This window comes from Gymnoscopelus microlampas (assembly GCF_963454915.1).
Source record: "Gymnoscopelus microlampas genome assembly, chromosome: 17".
In the NCBI taxonomy this organism is placed as follows: domain Eukaryota; kingdom Metazoa; phylum Chordata; class Actinopteri; order Myctophiformes; family Myctophidae; genus Gymnoscopelus; species Gymnoscopelus microlampas.
In genome coordinates this window covers 41,163,342-41,185,797 of record NC_139954.1, presented here as the reverse complement: position 1 = coordinate 41,185,797, position 22,456 = coordinate 41,163,342, and the positions used below count along the sequence as shown (strand labels likewise).

The following is a 22,456-nucleotide window of genomic DNA, read 5'->3' as shown; positions in this document are numbered from 1 at the left end:
TTAGGAATATGCTTAAGATGCTGTCGGAATTGATTGGTCGTCATACTGATGATTAATTTCGATTCAGAATTGTTGTGGGCACTTTGTAGTATTAGGTCATAAGGCCGAGCTGATTCATAAAACCAAAATACACGGGTGGACACCCTTTGTTCTGTAACTAGTCGAGTCCATGCTGGTCCTGCATTAAAAGAAAATGCAACCGTTCAGTCAAGAGTTTAGCAGTCCCAAGTTTATGAATGACAAAACTGCTCACGAAGGATAATTCAAATACCCTTTTAGAGAAGCAAAGTTTCTGCATCTTTTCATGAGCTGAGGAAAATCTTCAAACGTTAACATCCAAGCAAATCTACTGGTACAGAAGCAGAACAATGTACTTTCAGCAGGAAATCCAAGTCTTGCCGGTAGCCTAGCCTAGTGGAACACATCTGGACAGAGTACTAATTACCAAGGCTTTACAGAGGAACACATGTGATGAGGAGGTGTCACAGAACATGGGATCGCCCAGGGGCTGTGGAGCAAACTCAAGAATACCAAATCAACCCCATGACCAGCGTTTCTCAACCAGTGGATCAGGACCCAGTTGTAGGTCCCCAGATATTCTGACAGACTTGTGGGGCAATGATTTGTGGTGTTGTTGTTTAATGTTGTATCTATACATCGATTCCTGACTTCATGGTCAATGCAATACTCAGGTCCCAGTGCAAAACCAGTTGAGAACCACTGCCCTTAGTTTCTAGTCCCTGGACACCTAGTGAGCCTAAAATCTTCATCCTATGTGCCGGTGTATAAGTATACAAAATATTTGAATAAATAAACCAAATTCCTCAGCGACGCATCCAGTTCAACTCCATTTAGAAAGCATGTTAATCGCCCGTCCAGCTGTCTCATTGTGTAGGTTGGTATCAAGGGGATATGGGAGCTTAGAGGTTGATTTCAGGTTGACATTAGCTCTAAGGGAAGAGAGAGAAATCGGGGGGGGGGGGGGGACACATGCTACCAAAACGGCCAGATCACCCTGTAGAGGAGTAGGGCTGGTCACTGTGGTAGTTGTAGTCGGGGCACACCTTCTGCACCAGTTTATAGTCCGCGCTGTAGAAGGCTATGTAGATGCATATGACTTTAAAGGGTTTGGAGCACAGCCAGGACACGTGACTCTGCGTGTGCTCCTGGTAGCAGACCTTGGACGGGTCAAAGCCGCACACGGCGGTCTTCTTGTTGCGGTCCGTCTTCTCGTACTCGATGCGGCAGTTGAAGGACTTGGTGTCTTTGGTCTCCAGCGAGGCGGTGGACTGCTGGGCGATCTCGAACTCCACCACCTTGGACGGCGGCACCAGGCTGACCGACACGTTGCCCTGGCCCGTGGAGTTGTGGCGGAAGTACACACTGAACGTGCCGTTGCCGTGGTCCACGATCTTGCCCGTGATCAGCAGGTTGAGCTTGACGGTCTTGATGTTGGAGTGGAAGTCGCCCCAGCCGAACATCTTCTTGAACTTGCCGGTCTTGACGATGGGCCGGCGCTTCGCCCGGGCCTGCGCCGCGCCCCCCTGAACATCTGTCTGGTTGGATAACCAGTCCCAGAAGTCCTCCGTGTTCTCCAAATATGTCACTTCCCTCATGTGGCTCTTTAGCCCCGGGGAGCCCCTGGCGAACAGCCGCAGGGGGTTGAGGATGCGCGGGCTGGCCCCCGTGGGAGAGAACTTCTGCTCGCTCTCGCTCTCCCCCCACTCTATGATTTCCGTCGCCGCTCCTCCCTGCGCTGCTTTCCTGCACGCAACCTTCAGAGAGAGAACACACAAGGACACAGGAGAGAGAGAGTTCAGTGACACAGAAAGCATAAAGAAATATTTGAAAAATATGTTGCTGTCGGGCCTAAACCTCTTATCTCCATATTTGAAAGTTTTTGTGTTTTTTTTTTCGTAAAATCAACGGCACTACTTGATCATACTACAGCGTCACAGAAAAGCATCAAAAGTAGCAGATCTGCGAGCTCGAAACGCGGCACGAAGCGGCGCGTTTTGAGCTTGTAGATCTGCTACTTTTTCTGTTTTTCAATTTGGATCCTGAAAAGTACCGGTTTTGGACATATGAGGTTTCCACCCGACAGAGACGATATTAAATATTCAATCAAATAACCTCTGACAATTCTCCGTCTGCATTTGAAATGTTAAACCACTAACCCTAGCTTATCCCTATTCTGGGGAGAACGTTCAGGGAAAATAGCAGATCTACAAGCTCACAATGTGGTGTTGTCACAAAGCGTCGTCAACACATTGTGAGCTTGTAGATCAGCTATTTTCGGCGAAGAGAGGGGAAGAAGACGGAGTACGAAGCCGTCCCCAATCAACTAAGTATTAGTTTACTTAAGTATAGAGATTTTAACCACATGAACCCTTGTATCCCTAGATTACTGAGATCCTTCTGTGATCCTGGATTACTGAGGCACTACACTGTCTCTATGCATTTGATTACCTTGTGTTTACCTTGCTTACAGTAAATCGCTCTGGATTAAGTGTCTGCTAAATGCCTAAATTGTAAATCCCTATTCTGTGCATGTCAATAGGCAAACATTCAGCGAAAATGGCAGATCTACAAGCGTGTTGTGACTTTATAGATCTGCTATTTATGGCAGACTTTTTATTTTTTTGTAGAGGGAAAAAAATTAGGGGGTCAATTATAGACCACTGGGCGACCCCTGTCAAAGTACATAGGGTTTAATTCATGGAGATGGCAATCAATTTGAACGCTCTAATAAAATGATCACATTTTTGTGCAAACCTTCTGAGAATGACAGTATTTGGAATGACTTATCAGGTCAGAGAGAGTGCATGGAATCTCCCCAGGCCTTAATAGGAAAACTGCTCCCAGATCAGAACTATTCTGATACTGTATGAATAATGGGGCCCATGGGTCTTCTAATCTAAAACAGTAGTCCTCAAACTATTTGGTGCCAAGGACCCCCAAATTGATGTGTATTTCGCCGCGAGCCACCATCTGAAAATGCTTTGTGGCAGGGACCCCCAGAAGAGAAGATTTGTGTTCAAAAATGTCAATATCATTCAAAATGTTCCAATACTTTCAAGATAATTATTTTTAATGTTCAAAAATAGCAGATATACAATATTGCAGCGTGGCACGAAGTGACGTGCTGCAATTGCCAATGTATAGAATATGGATAAAGTGGTTAAAATTAGCCCCTGGACCCCTGGGGGCGGGGGGTCCATTTGTTCAAAAATAGGAGATCTGCACTACATCTTTAATGTGTAACTAACTGTGTAACTTATTATGTGAATAGCTGAAGTATAAATTAGGGTTAAACTGGTTCAACTTTGATGATATATTAACTAATTATGCTGGGAAGGACCCCTCTGGGGGTCCCCGGCCTCGACTTTCAGAACTACTGTTCTAAATATTCCCAACAACAATAGCACAGACTTCAAAAGTCGTAAAAAAAACTCAAGAGTTCTAATCCAGACACACAGTGCAGAACTGTCATCCCTCCTTGCACCTCAAAGCCCGTTTTAGCTTGAGGAGTGATTCCTGGTCTACTTTAGATAAAACTTTAATAATTCATGGCAATAAGCTTAGCTAGTTTTATTAGTAATTAGTTGTGCTGGCTTTCCCCAGGCCCGGTTTTAGGGATCACGGCGAGAAACAGATGTGAAAGCACTGAGCAGCGGCTGCTTGGAATCTCACAGAGCCTGCTAAACGCTACTTCTAGAGTAATTATAATTTTGCTGTAAGCTTAATTGAAGCACATGTGTACACAGCCGACAAAACCCGGTCCGTCTATACTTGCCATTTGTTTTGTTATACTGCATCACACTATTTCCGCCACATCTGTATCCATTTGTCAAATAAAAAATGCAATATGTGCCACGGCAGATGTTGAATAATTAAAATACCCTAGCGTGTTGTAATGGCGCATAACTTATGATGTGAATTTTGTTGTAAAGGAATGCTGCTGTCGCCGAGCTGAGCTGACCCACACTGTGGCGACACGTTAATGTGGAAAGCAGGGCATAATGGCTGTGCTATTTGAGAGCCCTGGACGTGTATAATGTGAAATCAATGCGTCTCTCCCACAGACGACTGGCTGGCCCGGGCCATCTATCTATCACTCCTCACGACGATGCTTAATTAAGACAATTCCCCCATAAACACAAATGAATGGGGAAACACCGTAATAACGTCCCGCCGCGTGGCTCATCAAATTCACAGGCATTTAATCAACCAATTCCATTCCCCCACATTTCCCCACTGATATCGCAATTTAACAGCATCTTGTGGCAGCTCTCGCTTGTTAATTCGATTTGGCTCCTTGGAACGCCATGAATAGTGGGGCACGATGAGCATTAAAGTCAGTGAGACAGTGTGCAGTCCCTATAGGGGGAACTGCTCCACTGCTGTGAAAACACAAGGAATGGTACTCGTCTTTCCAGTGCTGCCATATTTTGCGAGAGAAATAAGCAACCAGGTCTATGAAAACAAGTACAAAAGAAGCTACTAGGCCACATGAGCACTTTAAATCTACAGTATATACAATTAATTATACATCTACAAGCTCACAGCGTGTCGCGATGTGACACGTTGTGGGCTTGTAGATCTGCTATTTTCAAAAAGATCTTGGAATGATGAAATATTTGAAACATTTTAGGGTTGCGTGGCTCTCTGGCACAACATTTTCAGATGGGTGTCTGCGGACAGATACATATTAATTTGGGGGGGTCCTTGACCTTGACATGAAAATGTTTGAGAACCACTGGTTTAAAAACAAGCCCCAAAAAAAACGCAACCCGCAACTACCAATATTTACAAGTGACTTTAACAGAAAGAACAAGCCCAAAGTCGTTTATAATAAGCAGACATGGCAACACCGTCGTCTATACCCTACCAGCATAAGATATTCATTACACATTGCATGTCTCAAGCGGCGCAGCTTCAAGATGGGGGGGGAAACCAAATTTTCCTCTTTCTCTGTGTAAAAACCTCAGGTGAGCTTTGTATGAGGATGATTATAATTGTAAATGAGAGAGAGGCATCTTTAAGTATGATGAGCAACTGGGGAAATTGCTGTGACATCACAGTGGATCACATAGCAGGGGACCTCTAAATACTAGCGCCCTGCGAGAGATGAGGCACAGAGACCCCGAAAGCCAGCACGTGCGCACAAACACACGCACGCACACACTGAAGGAAGTGTTTTTTTCTTCCTTTAAGTTAAACTACAGGAATAAGAATTTCTACGTAACAAGCCACAAAAAAATCCCAAGGTCTAATGAAGGAGAATTAATCCACAAAGGCTTAATTAAGATTGCTTAATCTGAGTTGCTATGCTGCTATAGGCAGTCCAGGCTAACTTGAAACGACACATTGTTATGATAAAAACCTCAGACTTACAGTATTGAGCTGAAAATCATTTCCACAGCACAAACCACAGCAAAGCAAGCACCCTGCCAACATCAAGGAACACTATGAACTGGTTGTACATATCGTTGCTGTCGGACAGAAACCTCATATTTTCTCCATATTTTAACTTTTTTGTGTTTTTTCCTAAATTAACGCCCTACATGATCACACTACAGCGTCACACAAAAGCATCAAATGTAGGAGATCTACAAGCTTGAGCTTGTAGATCTGCTACTTTTGATGCTTTCGAATTTGTATCCTGAAAAGTAACAGTTTTGGACATATGAGGTTTTCATCCGACAGAGACAATATACGGTTCTTACTTCCTTTCTGTAGGCATTAGGAGTAGATACTGCACTCTAAAAATTCTCACACTCTTGAGTGTAAAGAATAGCCCCATGAGGGTCCATTTTAAATTAACAGAGGTTTTTTACTGTGTTTGGCACTAATTGCCATTGATCAGTAGATTATGGTTATGTGTTATACGTTTCCATACAGCTGTCTAGCAAACCTTAAGAAATAGTCTCAGTGAAACAGCTGATCTACACCAAATCTCTTTGCCAAAAATAACAGAGATCTACAAGCTCACAGATGCGTTGCTGTGAGCTTGTAGATCTGTTCTTTCAACTTCAATCGAGTGTACAAACTTGCAATATTGAGGAAATTCTATTGACTAGATTAAGCTTATCTAATGTGATGTGCCACAATGTCCATAAAACAAATGAATTTGATTAATAAAAAATTACCTCAAAATTGTACATAAGTACAGTACTTAAGTAAATACAGTACTTAGTTACTTCCCACCACTGCCTTACAGCACACATGTGTGAGTTGATAATGCGGCAGTCAGTGATAACTAGAGGTGATGGTGGGACTCGTGGACTGACAGTGGAGCAACGATAGGAAGCCAGCCACACACTGGTCAGGATGAATCAGGCTGGACATTCATCTGTAATGAGCATTATGGAGCTGGCTGCCTGCTTGTCCCATGGGCAGACATATCTTTTAGAGGCCTGACATAAAGGTAATTGCCACAGTGACCAGAACTAGCCTCTAGAAAGTTATTAAGAAGCCAGTGACATCTGGCTCGCTGGATCATCCGAGGAGATGCCGTTAAATTGCATTTTTTTTTGTGGCGAGGCAGTCGAAGCCCGGCCGGCGACATATAGCGCTCCGCAGTGATGGGTTCTGGGCCGCGGGCTAGGCTGCAGTCCTGGTGTTTTTGATGGCGTCACTGGAAATCTGATGTTTAGCTTTCTCAACTTGGCACACACTCGTGATGATTCGAAAGCAGTCCCCCCCCCACCACCCCTCTCTATTTTCTTTCTATTTATCAGTGCTATGCTGTGTCATACTCAGAGCTGTAAAGTAATTCAGTATATTTACTCACTTACTCACTATATTTACTACTTAAGTACAATATTGAGGTATTTTTTTCTTTACTTGAGTATTTCCAATTTTCAATACTTTTACTTCTACTCCACTACATCTCAGAGGCAAATATTGTACTTTTACTCCATTGCAATTATTTGAAAACTTTAGTTGCTATAGTTACTTTGCAGATATAAATTATTATATTATAGATATAGGTACATACATTAACCACTTTAGCCCTGTTTTATATATAGGCTATTTGAAAATGGCCGATCCACAAGCTCGCGTTGTGAGCTTGTAAATCTGCTATTTTCAAACATTTTAGTACTTTTACTTTTGTTACTCAAAGTATATTTTGATGCCAATACTTTTGTACTTTTACTCAAGTAACATTTTGAACACAGGCCTTTTACTTGTAACAGAGTATTTCTACATTGCAGTATTGATACTTTTACTTAAGTTAAACATTTGAGTACTTTTTCCACCACTGCTACCACCCCTCTCTATTTTCTGTCTATCAGTGCTATGCTGTGTCATCCTCATTGTCTCCCCAAAGTTCTATTTTTTTCACCTTGCTACTTGAGAACGACAATAATCATCTGTCGTGTTTTTTTCCATGGCCCCGATTTTTCTTCCTCCCCCCCCCTGCCTCCAGCACATAAGGCGGGGGTGGGGGGGATATGTGCCTGGGGAGAATTGGTTTTAGACATCTTCCTCACAATAAACAAAATGGGCAATTAACCTGCTCGTCGGCGCAAGCAGTGCAGCTCCGACGATGCACTCCACTGTTCTTCATGGATTTATCTGTGCAAATTGACCTCACGTTGGCGGTGCAATTCATTTCTCTGCTAATTTTCTGCGTCTGAAGCGTCATTAACTTGATGCCTTTCGTCTTGGGTAAGAAATGTGGATTGTCTCGCGCAAATGATACTGGCTTAATAAGCCGTTATATACTTAGTTGACCAGAGTCGCCCGGGGGTCTATAATACTTGGTACGCTCCTTCTTTCCCTCTACACCAAATCTCATCGCCGAAAATAGCTGATTGCAACGCAACACATTTTGATGAAGGCATTGTTGCCACAACACGTATACTGTAGGTGTATTTTTGTATTCTTGCTATGCATTTATCCAGACGATTAAAGGCTTTTACATTTATCCACAAGAGTGCCTTGGTTGGTCTCTTCCCTTTTTTGCAAATCAATGTTATCACCCATTTGTACCAAAGAGCACCTTGGTGGGGATTTTTACTCCAGTCAAACAGATGCGCTCCATTCTCTCTTTCTGAGCTGGTTGATCAATGAAATGACCACAGAACCGGTTGCTGCATGTCCACAGTGCTATATAGCGGCAACCTGCAGTTTGCTGAGGGATCGACTGAAGTGAAGCCTCGTTCTCTCAAGCATTAAACGTGACAATCCGCTTCGTTCATACTAAGCCAGTCTGTCTCTTCAACCCTATCACCCCCACGAAACCACCTATGCCCCCGTCCCCTCCCTGACGTTAACAGGGGGCATATCGTCTCTGTCGGGTGGGAAACCTCGGCTCATACGTCCAAAACTGTTACTTTTCAGTATTCAAATTAAAAAGAGCTTGTAGATCTGCTACTTTTGATGATTTTGTGTGACACTGCAGTGGGGCGTTAATTTATCGGGGGGGGGGGGGGGGGGGGGGGGGGGGATTGCAAAAAAGTTAGATTATGGAGATAAGAGGTTTCAGCCCGTCAGCGACGATATCATTTGTAGTGAATGATTCACACAAAGAGCCTGGGTTCCAGGGGGAGAGAGAGAGAGAGAGAGAGAAGAGCCCTGGAGGCTCTCCGGGGCAGGTGGGCAGCCGGGGCGCTTGCAGTCAGTCCTACGCCGTTCCTGCAGAATAGATTGCTGCCCTGATGGTTGCAACAGCCTCACGCTCCACGGCAATCACTCTTAATCAGAGGGGCCGGCCAGGGGAGCACATGGCAGGTGTTTCAGCCCGCTGAAGAGGAGGATCGCAACAGCAAATCCACACTGCGGGCATCTTACCTGTCACTCAGGGCTCCGGTTGATGCATGGATTGCATGCGTTTGGAACGTCGCGTTTGTGGGTGTGTTGCATTACCTGCTTATGTGTCTGCAGAGCCTGTGTGTCAAGAACAGTGGTGTAAAGTAACAAAGTACTGTATTTAAGTAACATTTTTAGGTGTTTTGTTTTACTTTACTGGAGTATTTCCAATTGTCTAATACTTTTGCTTAGTTACTAGTTACTTTGCAGATATAAATCATTACATTATAAAACATACATTAACCACTTTAGCTCTATTTTATACCGAGGCTATTTGAAAATACACGCTCTACAAGCTCACATGTGACGCGTATACATTTTGATACCAATACTTTTGTGCTTTTACTCAAGTATATTTTGAATTCCGGACTTTTACTTGTAACGGAGTACTTCTACATTGCAGTATTGATACTTTTACTTAAGTAAAACATTTGAATACTTTTTCCACCACTATTCAATAGTGTGTGTGTGTGTGTATGTGTGTGTGAGTGTGTATGTGTGTGTGTGTGCGTGCGTGGGTGCCTGCAAGTGTGCGTGTGTGCATGTGTGTGTCGGCACGTTTATCCATACAACAGCGCACGTTTGTCTGTGAGTGTGTACTGTATGTATGTATGTGCAGCCTATCTACAGCCCTATAGTATAATCCCTAAGGCCATTACCACCTGACCCCTATGAGAGTGTGATAGGCCACAACGTGGTCCAGCTTGATACTCCTTAATACTCAGACTTTAATACCATAAGTCTTCTGCTGCAGGTGTCATGGGTCTAAATGGGTATCGACCCGCTGGCTTAAATGCATGATTATGGTATTTAAGATGCGTTCTTCTTATTGAATATTCACAGTGGCCGGCAGGATCTAATGACTTTGACTCTTAATGAGGAAACAATTGATGAATATCCGTCTGACTCCACCTACCTACGGGTGACATGAATGTGGTGCGTGTGTGTACGTGTGTGTGACTGTGAGAACACTGTAACTTGGTGGTTTTCAACCCTTTTCATATCAAGGTCCATTATTTATTGGGCGTTTGAGCCACGGACCACCGTTTGATGAGATGAGTCTCAGACCCAAGACTTAGAATATTTTGTTATCGTTGAATACGATGTTGTGCACAATTCAATGCTGTATTGATGTTGGTACCATAGGAGAGATAACAGGCAAAGTTGATCAAAATTCAAAATAACAATTCTTTAAGTAATGCAGATGTTTAACAATCATTTAACTCTTGAGAGCGTAAAATGAAACCAAATGGACCCTTACGGGTCCATTTGGTTTCATTTTACGCTCTCAAGAGCTAAAGATCTATAAGGATCCATTTGGTTACCAACTCTCCATCATTTAGCTGGGGACCACCTGGAACCCCCTCAAGGACCACTGGTGGTCCCCCGACCACTGGCTGAGAACCACTGCTGTAAGTGACCAGTCGAAGACTCGCATTGGATGAAAACATTGGCAGTAAGTAAGATGTACGTAATAGGAGCTTTGCCGTCTATTTCTGACAGCTCCGAACCTCACCTATACTTTGTAACTCACACACAGTACATTCGGCAGCTGTTTTAAGGTAGTGGTCAGATGGGTGGGCCGCGAAAACACGATTTTCAAGTGGGCCCCAATCCAGAAAAGGTTGGGAACCGCTGTTCCAAGTGAACAATGACAACGTGTTATGTTTCTTGTCATACCTCATCGACTGTTAGTGATGACAGCTTCTGCAGGGCTTGCAAATGGGGTATCAGCTAATTGAGTACATGTCACCAGCTTTGTACACATTAACAGTTCAGCTAACCCATTCGATCCGGGAACGCATCTGTGTGTCATTTTAGATTTTTAGCTATTACAATTATTTTATACTTTGGCTATTCAAAAAATAGCAGATATAGCAGCTCACACCGAGTGCCACGCTATGAGCTTGTAGATCTGCTTGAACATTTTAGCAAATCTTTGAATACATGCAGTATATGATTTTGAAACATTTTTTTAACTCAAATCTTTGCTTCTGGGGAGGTGTTTAATGTCAAGGACCGCCAAAATTATGTTTTTGGCCGCCGACCCCATCTCAAAATATCTTTTGAATTGCCAAAGTATGAAATAATGGTTATAGCTAAAATCTTAAAAGGACACAGATGCATTCTCGGATTGAACGGGTTAATGTGTCTACACGTTTTGCAAAGGTGTTGACAGTGACTGCTGAGACGGAGTAAGCAGCTGTGAATTTGATGCTTTCATCAGAGTAGTATCCACATCTCGCCTACTCCACAGTACAGCTCTCTCTGGCTCTGTTACTGTTGACAGCTTTTTGCGATGGCCTGAACAATATGTGTATATTGTTGGGTTATATAAGAATACAAAAATAAATCGGGTCTGAGGAAGAGCCTTGGTGGCTCGAAACGTTACGCAAGTAAAATGCGCATTTGGCAGCAGCAATACTGGCGGATTTTATTATTCTTATATACTGGTACTGGTTGGCTGTTTATCAGCTTCTCTCTCTCAACATATTGTTAGGTTAAACATATTGAGAAAAATAAGAAGGAAGTCCGCACACAGTTCTCAAGCTCCAAGAAACTCACTTTTTATTTTTGCAATGTTTCGACCTTCTAGGTCTTCATCAGGCAAATATTTGCCTGATGAAGACAGTGTGCGGACTTCCTTCTTCTTTTTCTTGATTCTTCCTTGATGTCCAGCACCTGGCCTAAATACAGGCGTGGGATGTGCACACAACCTTCTCTTTGATAGGTTAAACATATTGAAATGTTGTGTTGTGAGCTTGTAGATCTGCTATTTTCGCTATAGAAAACAACAACAATCAATCGATCATTAATCGTAATTGGGGCAAAAGTCTGAAATAATTGTGATATTGATTTGAAGTCATATCGCCCAGACCTACTGTCTTGTGTATTCATTATGAATATAGGACTATCACCTATAATACAGTAAGCACATACATTATGTATCTCAGACAATACTATTTTCAAATCTATTCTGTAGGCAGTTACTGATCTGTAGTAAGGTTTTACGTCTATGTAGCAGTGTTGCCAGTCATCTCTTTACCTCTTTACATTAAAGGAATCCGACCGTTAAGAGAGTATCTTTAAAGAACCGGAATCATTCAAATCCGAAAGGATGCCAACCCTATCCTTTCAGTAGTAACTGAAAGGATGAGTGGACTGTGTTGGTTCCGACTGTTTCTTTGCACCTCTAACTCTGGTGTTGTTATGGTTTCATACGCACACGCACGCATGCACGCACGCACGCAACGCACGCACACACAAGTACAAAAGGAAAACACACTATGACGCCCAGACCAAAATCATTTCCTCTTTTATGAGAGTTGAAACCAAACATAATCCTGGCTGAGGTGAAGTGGAAAGTTTCTTTTTTGTGTTGCTTGGGAAGTTAGTGTAGTGTGCAAAAGCTTGTGTAAATGTAGGATGTCAGGTGTTTGATGATGATAATAACTACAATTGATAACCTGATGATAACCCACTAATAATAACCCGTCTCTCATTAGGACGGTGACGTGCTAACAAGACGTGCTGACTGTTTGAAGGTGTGCTAAGAAGAGCCTCAATGATTCACCCACCCTGAGGAGAGCAGAGGGGAGGAGAGTAGAGAGGAGAGGAGAGGAGGAGGGGATTGGGGAGGAAAGGGGAGGCGAAGAGACAGAAGCGAAGAGAAGGCAAGGAAGGCGAAAGAAAGGGAAGGGAATTTGTAGGCGAAGGGGAGGAGGCGAAGGGAAGGGAAAGGAAGGAGACGAAGGGAAGGGAAGGGAAAGGAAGGGACGAGACGAGAGCCGTCAGGTAATCTGGAATACTTGTGTTATCTCAGCAGCTGCCACATCTGACAGCGGTAAAGCCGTGAACACTTCACTTTCAGGCAGGTGTTACCTTTTAACGCATCATCACTTTCGTAATCCCCTTACATGGTCAAAGCACTGACTCCTACCATGCCTCCCCGACACCTGCAGCACACCTCCTCGGGTCTGATAGGAGGGATTCAGTTGGATAATACTGTACCACATATACCACACGTGTGCGTAATTACCACTTTCTTGACCAATAATGTACATTTCACTGCCTGCAGAAACGATGGCAAACAGTGCTTGTGCTGTAGAACTCCTTGGGTGTTAAATGAGCTGTGGTATTTTATCGTGTAACACACACACACACACACAGCTTTCAGTTTTTTCTCGCTTTCATCTCAGACGTGTAATCCTGACGTTTCTCTCGCAGAGCCATTTCTCTCTCTCTCTCTCTCTCTCTCTCTCTCTCTCTCTCTCTCTCTCTCTCTCTTTCTCTCTCTCTTTTCTTGACAACCTCAATTTCACGTTTTGTTCACCTCAGAACTGTGTATAAACGGGGAGATAAATTCAAAAAACGTTTCGGCTGTTTTGTGCCTTGATTCGTTCCTGTACGTGCGTCTCGCCCTGACAGATACGCTAAATTTGACAGAGCAAAATGTTTCTGTTCTCTATGCAGATTGAACCTTGACTGATTTAGGAGAAACAGCTGCCCTTTGCAAGAAGAATCGAGAGAGGGAAAAGGCATCACTTCTGTTGTTTTCTTTTACTTGAAAACAGCTCTGAAAACAGGTACTTCACAAGAAATAATTATGCAAAGACAGAAGGGAGCTGACAGCACTTGGTTAGGGCTAAAAATGACATGGTAAAACAGAGAACTCACACTTCAGAGGTGTAGGAGAGAGAACGCAAAACACCGGGAACAATCAGAAGGCATGTTTAGTATGTTTATTCTAAAACTGTCACATCGCGACTCATACAGGCACCGCAATACAATTTTTAATTAAAAAAGGTCACTTTTGCTCGTGGAAATGTGATTGCCTTTTTTGAACTCCAGGTGGTAAATACCAACTTTGTCAGAGACATAGAGCAGTGGAGGTATTGGTATTGAGGACATTGTTGAACCATCGATAGCCTGATTATCATGCAAGGCCAGACCCCAGGTTTTACACTGTAACGCATGTGATTACCGGTTCACAGCATAGGCTATGCCAAGTTTGTCTCAGCGGCCTTGTGTTCATACCAAAGACTAGAATATATATATATATATATATTTATATATATATATAGTTGTATAGGGAGAGATGGGTTGGGGTGGTCCTTGAGGATTGTTTAAAATATGCTGGTGGTTCAGAGCTTATAAAACAGGTTGAGAATCCCTGTTCTATACACATAGGAGTTGGACAAAGACAGAAACAACCAGTAATTAATGACTCGTTTTTAGTAGCATTGACTAAGAGCGTATGTGCGTGTGTGTGCGTGTGCGTGCGTGCGTGGGGGGGGGGGGGGGGGCTCAGCAGAGTGATGCTGTGAGGGGATGCGTACTCTAAAGCAATCATTTTAACCACTGTATCCATTTATATGTTGGCCATTCAAAAATAGCCAAAAACATTTTGGAAAAATATTGAAAATGTTTGGAAAATAAATCTTCTCTCCTTGGGGTCCCTGGCAGAAAAGAAATTCTGATGGGGGTCCGCGGCCAAATACATCAATTTGGGGGTCCTTGACACGAAAAGGTTTGAGAACCACTGGTCTAAAGGAGCTACTGAATATCACTGCTGTCAGGCAGAAACCTCATATATCCATATTTCAACTTTTTATGTATACCCTATAGCCTACTTCGTCATACTACAATGTCACATAAAAAATTGCTAAAATGGAAGATCTACAAGCACACAACGTGTTGGGATGCGACACGTTGTGAGCTTGTAGATCTGCATTTTTAGATTTTGTTTTTGTGAAAGTGAAAGTGTGTCTGTGGGTGTTTTTTATACATATTGAACCAAAGGAAAGTACTAACAAGAGCTTGTGACTCAATTATAACTACATTGGATGCATTGGAACACATGTTCTTTTCCCCCATTATCTGAAAAGTAAGCGTTTTGGACATACAAGGTTTCCATCCGACAGCGACGACATCCTGTATGGCGCTGCTGAGGAGGGTGTAGGATGGCGCTGATCCTGCTGAGAGTTAATGACACCGCCATAAGGCAGCGGCGCTTCTAGATCTGACGCCGTGCCTTGGGCTTCATGTCTGCCATAAAAATTCATCGCCGTGGACCAAAAAGCGGCTAATTCAACATCATATTTAAACATAATGTCCCTGGCGCCAGAGCAGGTGTGACCAGCAGAACAGACCCCCCACCCCCACCCCCAGCCCCCCTCTCTACCAGAACAGCTCAGCACTTTCGTTCATCGTAAGCATTAACTATTGCGAGAGGAACTCGGAGAACTGCAAGACTGCAGTTGCTTTGATGGCCTCTATCATCGTTGAGCATTAACGACTTTCAGCCTGGCATCCCTGTTTTGGGCAGGTCATTTATAGGTGATGAAAAAAAGTAATTGTAAAAAAAAAAGTAAATGTCTACGTCTACGATTTCTAAAAAGGTCTAAACAATTTCCAAACATTTAAAATGTTTCGAAGTTTTCAACAATAGTAAAAAAAAAACAATTTATTCATGTGCTGTTTTTGCTATATGTTGTATGACAAAGTATATTATGGTCAATAGGCCGTAGCAGTGGTTGCCATTTTTTGGTGCCACAGATAGAAACCCCATTCATCTTTCCCATAGATGTTAACGGAAATATTTATATAAATGGCCTGGAAACAAGCCATCCAGCCTCCTGGTGAATCATGACCATAAAACATTTGATTCTGGGTCAAAACATTTTTTTTTTTTTCGGTTTTCAAATATAGTTTTTACACAGAATCAAATGTTGTATGGTCATGATTCACCAGGAGCCTGGGTGGCTTGGTTTCCAGCCTTGAAATAATGTATATAAATATTTTCTGAAATCTCTATGGAAAAAACAAATGGCCTTTATATCTGTGGCACCGCCAAATGGCCGCCACAGCTATGCCCTATTGGTTTAACTATTATCAGAGGAACTCGGAGAAGTACAGCATTGCAGGCTTTGACGGCCTCTCCTGCTGCAAGACGCTCTATCAGGGGTCATCGTTGTCAATACGGTCGCCATTTTGCCGTTCGCAAGAGGGCCTATCAATCACGTGGACCTCCTCTTGCTCTTCATTTCAACAGCTGAAACGTATCAATGGATTTATTGCCAGAGCATGCAGAATTATGACTGATGAACCGAAGACGTGATATTGGTAGGTCGTTGCGGTCCTTGTCAATACCGGGGTCCGTGGCGGTGTGGTGTGGTTACTGTCGCTCAACGCCGACGGAAAGCCATGCGGGCTGTGGAGGGATTTCTCCAGCAGGGAAATGGCCAACCTTTGGTTCAGAGGGCCGAGGAGACCAAACATATGGGCTGAGAACTGCAAATGTCACAGACGTTTTTTTGTTTATGAGGGATTACCACGTCGAGCCTTCTGGCTAGAGAGACTCTGACCCCAATATGAGTCGCCGATACACATCGGCGGGGATGGTAAAGCTCCAAAATGATTCCCTGGACGTATGCCGTGTCCCGTGTCCACCTGGTCTAATACACACATGCAGGCATCAGTCGATCCATGTTTAATCAATACCCACGCACAGATGTTTTCTAACATGTTGTCTGCCAGCCTGAATGCCACTGTCCCTTCAGAGACCTTCTTTGGTCTTCTTCTTCCCTATGAATTTCACTGGTATTTATTTATTTATTAAGAGATTTTAACCACATAAGCCATACAGTATGTATACTTTGTCATACGATTATGAATAGTGGTAGGTACAGTATGTAATGCAATGTAATGCAGTGAGCTTGTAGGTCTGCTATTTTTGCAACATGATTCATTTTAGATTTTAGCGTTGGCTATTCGAAAACAGCAGATCTACAAGCTCACAGCGCGTCACTTCGTGCCGCGCTGCGAGCTTGTACATCTGCTGTTTTTCAACATTTTCGAAAAATCTCGGAAAGTGTGAGAACTGCTGAAGGCATAGAAGGCATTTGTAGAATCGGCCTCAGGTCTTAATGGGTTACATTTTCTTTTGCATTTCCTGGAAAGAAATTTGTCATTTTTGCCTAAAACACATTCGCCCCAAAAACAGGGCTGCCAGGTTGAAAGTGCTTAAAACTCTTCACTCTCTGCCCCCCCCTCCCTGCCCCTCCCCCTCCCACTCCCTCTCCCTCTCTCTCTCTCTCTCTCTCTCTCTCTCCCTCTCTCCCTCTCTCTCTCTCTCACCCGCTCTTTTACAAGGCAAATCCTGAGAGAGGGGTGTGAGGAGCAGGACCATTGCGCCAGGGGTGTGAAGAATATAAACACTGTTTCTTTTCTCTTTTTCCCCCTTTTTTTCCTTATTGTCCAGAGGGATAGGGAGAGAGGGGGTTTGTGTGGGGGGCTTGGGGAGGGGGTGGGGGGATGGGATGGGCGGGTGTGTGTGTGTGTGTGTGGGGGGGGGGGGTGCTCTGAAAGAGAACGAGGACCTTATCACAGCCCAGCAGCTCTGTAATTCGCCGCCATGATAAAGTGGCGGAGCAACGGAGGAGAGGGGAGAGAAAAAAAAAAAAAAACCTTACAAGGCTGTGGCACAATCCAAAGACGGATTAGGTTTTTCTGACATAAGCTTCCTGAAAAACTAATCAATCAGCCCATGCCGTATTATCAGAGGCGTCGAGATTAAAGAGGCATCCTGCTAATCCCCACAACCACCACTGTACATTTTATTACACGTCGTCCCGCCCGGTGTCGGTTGCCTTTAAATATACAATAAATAAATAATGAACTCAGACCTAATTGAGCGTGAGGAAGAAGGGGAAAAGAGGGTGAAGGGGCCCTTGGAGAGAGAGAGGGAATTGATGTAGACTTTGTGTTTTGTTAGGGAGACGGGGGTAAACATGTGGAGAAAAAAAAAAGAACCACTTTTTCCCGACTTTGAATCGAGCTGCGCCGTCTCATGCCTAAGTTATATGCTCTGTTTTGTCGTAGGGTGGCGTCGCCGACCGAAAATAGCAGATCTATAAGCTCACAGCACGTTGTGGACGCGACACGTTGTGAGCTTATAGATCGGCTATTTCCGGGCTGCAACGCTGTCATACGACAAACTCTAAATTGGGCTTCAGTCTGTAGTAGTACAAAAACAATTGAAATGGGATGGAAAAAAAGGCTCTGGTAGATTGCGATTATTACCTTACGAGAATACAAAACTGCACAGCTTAACAGTAACAATCTATTTCTGATATTGTCATTCTATATAGAATTTCCAGGGCAAACATTTCGAAAGAAACATTGAAATGAAATAAATCTGTTTTTCCCTTTCAACACTGCATGGCGTCCCTATTTTGGACATGCCATTATACAGGCAAAACTTTACCAAAAATAAATCAACCTATAACAGTGAAAATAGCAGATCTACAAGCTCACAGCACATGGCATCATGATCTGTTGCGAGCTTATATATTGGATATTTTTGTACTCATTCATAGTACGGTGAAGTATAAACTGTAGTAGTAGGGCTTAAGTGGTTAAACGTGATGCCCGTTCACGTTGTAGGGCGGACTCTAATTGGTGTAGAGCCCGCAGACAAAGAGACAAGATGTCTTCTCCTGCTCGCTCATGCACAGCCGGAACCGTGTCACTTTCATGCATCACGCTCTTATGTTCACATATCGTTGGCCTTGTGCTGGGCCTTTTTGCGCTATATGCTAACAAAGAAAGGGAGACACGCGATCATTGTTGCCAGATTTTGCAAGAGAAAAATAAGCAACTAGGTCTATGAAAACAAACCCAAAAGAAGTGACTAATTGGCCACAATTGGATATTTGAAAATAGCCGATCTACAAGCTCGTCGCGATGCGTTGTGAGCTTGTAGATCTACTATTTTCAAAACAAATCTTGAAAAAAAGTGAAACATTTTGAATTTTCATTTTTAAAAACATTTTAACAACACAAATCTGGTACAGGGGTCACAAAATCCTTTTAGGTGGTGGGGGGGGGGGGGGGGGGGGGGCGGGGGCAAATACATATCAATTTTGGGGTCTTTGATGTGAAAATGTTTGAGAACCACTGGTTTAAACAACATTAGGAAACAAGCCCAAATAATCAACTACACTTTAAAACCACAACTCGCAACTAACCAATATTTACAAGTGACTTTACAGAACAACAAGCCCAAAGCTAGTCGCTTCTAATGAGCAGACTTGGCAACACTGCACGCTATGCATTTCTATGCTAGCACTGATCCTCTTGTCACGGGCCCATTCATGGACGCTTTGTTGTGACATAATATTACCAAACAGCGGCGCTTCCCTAGCAGTCAGTCAGTCAGACAGACACAGAGGCCTAATAGACTTTGTCATCGTCTCCTCGCCGTGCTAATCCAGGGCGGTGTTGCGAAACACTCTCTCCGCGTTTAAACTAACACACTCAGGATTTTTCTGTTGCACAAACACAAGATTCCACCCCACCTCCCTCTCTCTGCCTTAAAAATCTGCAGAATGAAAGCCAGCAGAGTGGTGGTGGTGGTGGGGAGGGGTAGGTGGGGGGATGATGGCAGAGAGCAAAAAGCTCAAGTAGGTTTTGTCCTCATCTACATTGTTCCGCTGTCACTCCTCGGAGGTTGAGACTGCAGAAGATGTCATAAGGAAGAATGGATTCTCATAGCGAGGCTTTGACCCTCTTATCTGTCCCCGGGGTACACGGCACACAGATGGATGCCGTGGCCACACTTCTTTCTCACTGTACGATGCATGTTTTGCGCGCGTGCGTGGGTGTGTGCATGTGTGCGTGCGTGAGCGTTGGCTCGCTGCTGAAGCATCTGCCAACATCCGTGACATAGGGTGGTATTTAATAAGGGCCAATATGTCCCCGGCAGCCAGCAGTGGGTTCCGCTGGGAGGGGAGGGGGGGGGGGGGTGTACTGAGGCGTGTGAAGGAAGACACTCCGGGGAGCCAGGCTCCAGTCTCTCTGGAGGGAGAAGAATTCCCAAAGGCACGAGGCCCATTACAACCTCAGCCCAGACCAGACAGACAAGCGCGGTCTGTGGCTATAGCGTCGGCACACCTCAAGGCTATCTTTAAACAGGCACCTCGCTGAGTATGGCATTGATGGGGAAAAAAACGTATTCAATCATTTTCTGGTTCGGGTTCGGGGCATTGCTAAACTCAATAAAGCACTGAGGCCGATAAAGTGTTCGCTGTATTCAGCTACCCGATGCGGGACACAGTATCTATCTATCTGCAGCCTTTGCTGGGGAAAGAAATGAACATTAAAACCTTTTTTTAGTATGTCCCTAAATCGCGTGATCTTTCTTTGGAGAGCTTAGTCACGCAATGAAAACAGCATTAAAGGCCACAACGGGGCTTTCACCCAACAGCTTAAGACGAGCAATCTCCGGTAAATACTAAATAATTTCCCATGGCTAAGCGTGGACTCAAATGATTCAGTCATATTGTATACGTTTGTCTCATGTAAATACAGACTCGAGAGCTTTGGAAACAGCTTTTGTGGCGTGTGATTCCTCACGACCGCGCATCGCACTTGACTGTGATTTTCTTTGGCCCCCGCTTGTCGTTGACCCAGACCTATCTCATTACAGCAAAGACAATTCGAACATCAAAAGCCTGAGGTTCAAACCAAGAGGGTCAAACCTGCACAAGTGCATAGGAGGAAAAGTCAAATAAATTGATTGCCATTGACCACAAATGGCCACATGATGAAGTGATTTGTGAAAGCGGATAATAATAATACTGCTGGCCTGGTCACGAATGATGATTCTATAAAGCCGGGATTCATACTTGGTTGCTGCATTGTCTCACACTGATAATAGCCGATCTACAAGCTCACAACGTTGTGAGCTGTGTAGATCGGCTATTTTCGGTGTGAGAGGTATAAATCGGGCGTTAAATGACAGAGGCTGCCGTCCAACCTACGGTACCAGACTGCAGTCTGACATATACCTAATTGATCATACAACACCGTCACACAAATGCACCAAAAGTGGCTGATCTGCAAGCTCGAAACGCAGTGCGAAGCTTGTAGATCTGCTGCTTTTGCTATTTTTGGGATTTGAATCCTGAAAAGTAACAGTTTTGTCCACCCGACAGAGACGATATAAGAATAGAAAGGAATAATAACTCCTCAAGAGTTGGCTAACATGAAAACCCTGCGAAATCTTAGCAGTGGGGGATTTTCTGAACTATCATTTAACTACATTTTCATTTTTTAGAATAATACGGAATGCTTAACGACGCAGTGTAATTATAAGTGTGATGAATGACAAATAACGCTTAATTGGAATAAGGTAATCCGTTTGGAATTTGGTACAACATACACTGTTTTACGAATTGTACAGTTTCTCAAGAAAGCCTTACAAGTGGCAAAAAAAGATAAACATAGTTGAATGCTTTGTCAGAGTATAAGGAACATAAGAGTTTATGCATATTGCTGAATATTATTCAGCAATATATAATACATATAGCCTAATTGTTGGCCATGTGCCAGCATCACAGCCCTGCAAATTTGGAATCCCAGTTAACAAAATCAGTATTGAAATTTCTATAATAGGCCACCAAAATACATAATATACACGCACGCACGAACACACGCAAGCACGCGAACGCACACACACACACACACACACACACACACACACACACACACACACACACACACACACACACACACACACACACACACATATATACACATACACATTTATTTTAAATTAGTAACTACTAACTAGCCACATTATATTTTTATTTTATTATGATAGTGTTTTAGAAAATTGCCAACACCTTCAACTAAATAACGTAACATGTTTAAAACAACTAGCTAAGCATAGAATATAAATAAACAAGAGAATGTCAATTAATGTCAAGCCACGTTATACTAGTCTAAATGTGAATTTACACTTGTGAAGATGTAATTGTTAAACTGCGGTGTTAATGTCATTTATTTTGAAGACTATGATAATATAATAAATCATTTTTAGACAGGTTAATAGGTACATAATGAATAATGAATAATAATTATACACCTGCTGGGAAAACTGCAAAACCTTCTCCGCAGCTTCAAGCCAACAATATGGGGAAATAAAATAATATGATATGTAGCCTATATAATATGCCAGCAGCACCTGAATGCTGCTCTCAGATCATAATATAAATCACTTGTCATATAAATAATTGGCCACCACCTCACCTGGTGCAGGACAAAAAGAAACAGGAGCGTTTGCAGTGTTCTCATCTTGGATGAGGATGACTTTCTGGGTTTTATTCAAGATGAGTGGTGCTTAAATCCTCTTTGGAAGGTTGAGGGAGAGACATTATGCTGTGATCACCTGGGTGAGGAGAGAAGAGGGGAACAGAGACATTTGGCATTAAAAACAACAAAGAATGTTGCAGTTCGTGCATCTTAATGTAAGAGATGTCAATTAATTTGAACAGTATTCATAAATAACGTGTCCTTACCTTCCTCCAAAGGCAATATTAACCTCACTCAATGGCAGGTGGAACCATTCTCTTCCATTCATTCACAGATGATGTTCTAATCCTCCCAGAGGTATCCCTCCATCCCCTAAAGTTCTGCTCTTCAAAGTCAACCTCCCCCTTAGCAAAAACAAAAGACACCTAAGCGTTTTTTTTTTAAATTAAATGTCAATGCAAATAACGTGTCTCTCTTAAAGTAGCTTTCTGTACAAACAAAAAAAAAGTACAAAAAAATAGACACCTAAGTGTTGTTT

The 22,456-nt window shown here is 43.2% G+C and overlaps 1 protein-coding gene across 1 annotated transcript; it reads right to left on the bottom strand.

Annotated features, from left to right (window-relative positions):
- Positions 1 to 1,010: 1,010 nt before the first annotated feature.
- Positions 1,011 to 21,966, bottom strand: nxph2a (neurexophilin 2a; the record flags this gene model as incomplete). Its single annotated transcript, XM_084083849.1, has 2 exons — positions 21,916 to 21,966; positions 1,011 to 1,775 (listed from the first exon to the last, which is right to left on the bottom strand). The coding sequence occupies exons 1-2, from the start codon at positions 21,958 to 21,960 to the stop codon at positions 1,011 to 1,013; spliced, it is 810 nt and encodes a 269-aa protein (XP_083939975.1). The 5' UTR covers positions 21,961 to 21,966.
- Positions 21,967 to 22,456: the final 490 nt, after the last annotated feature.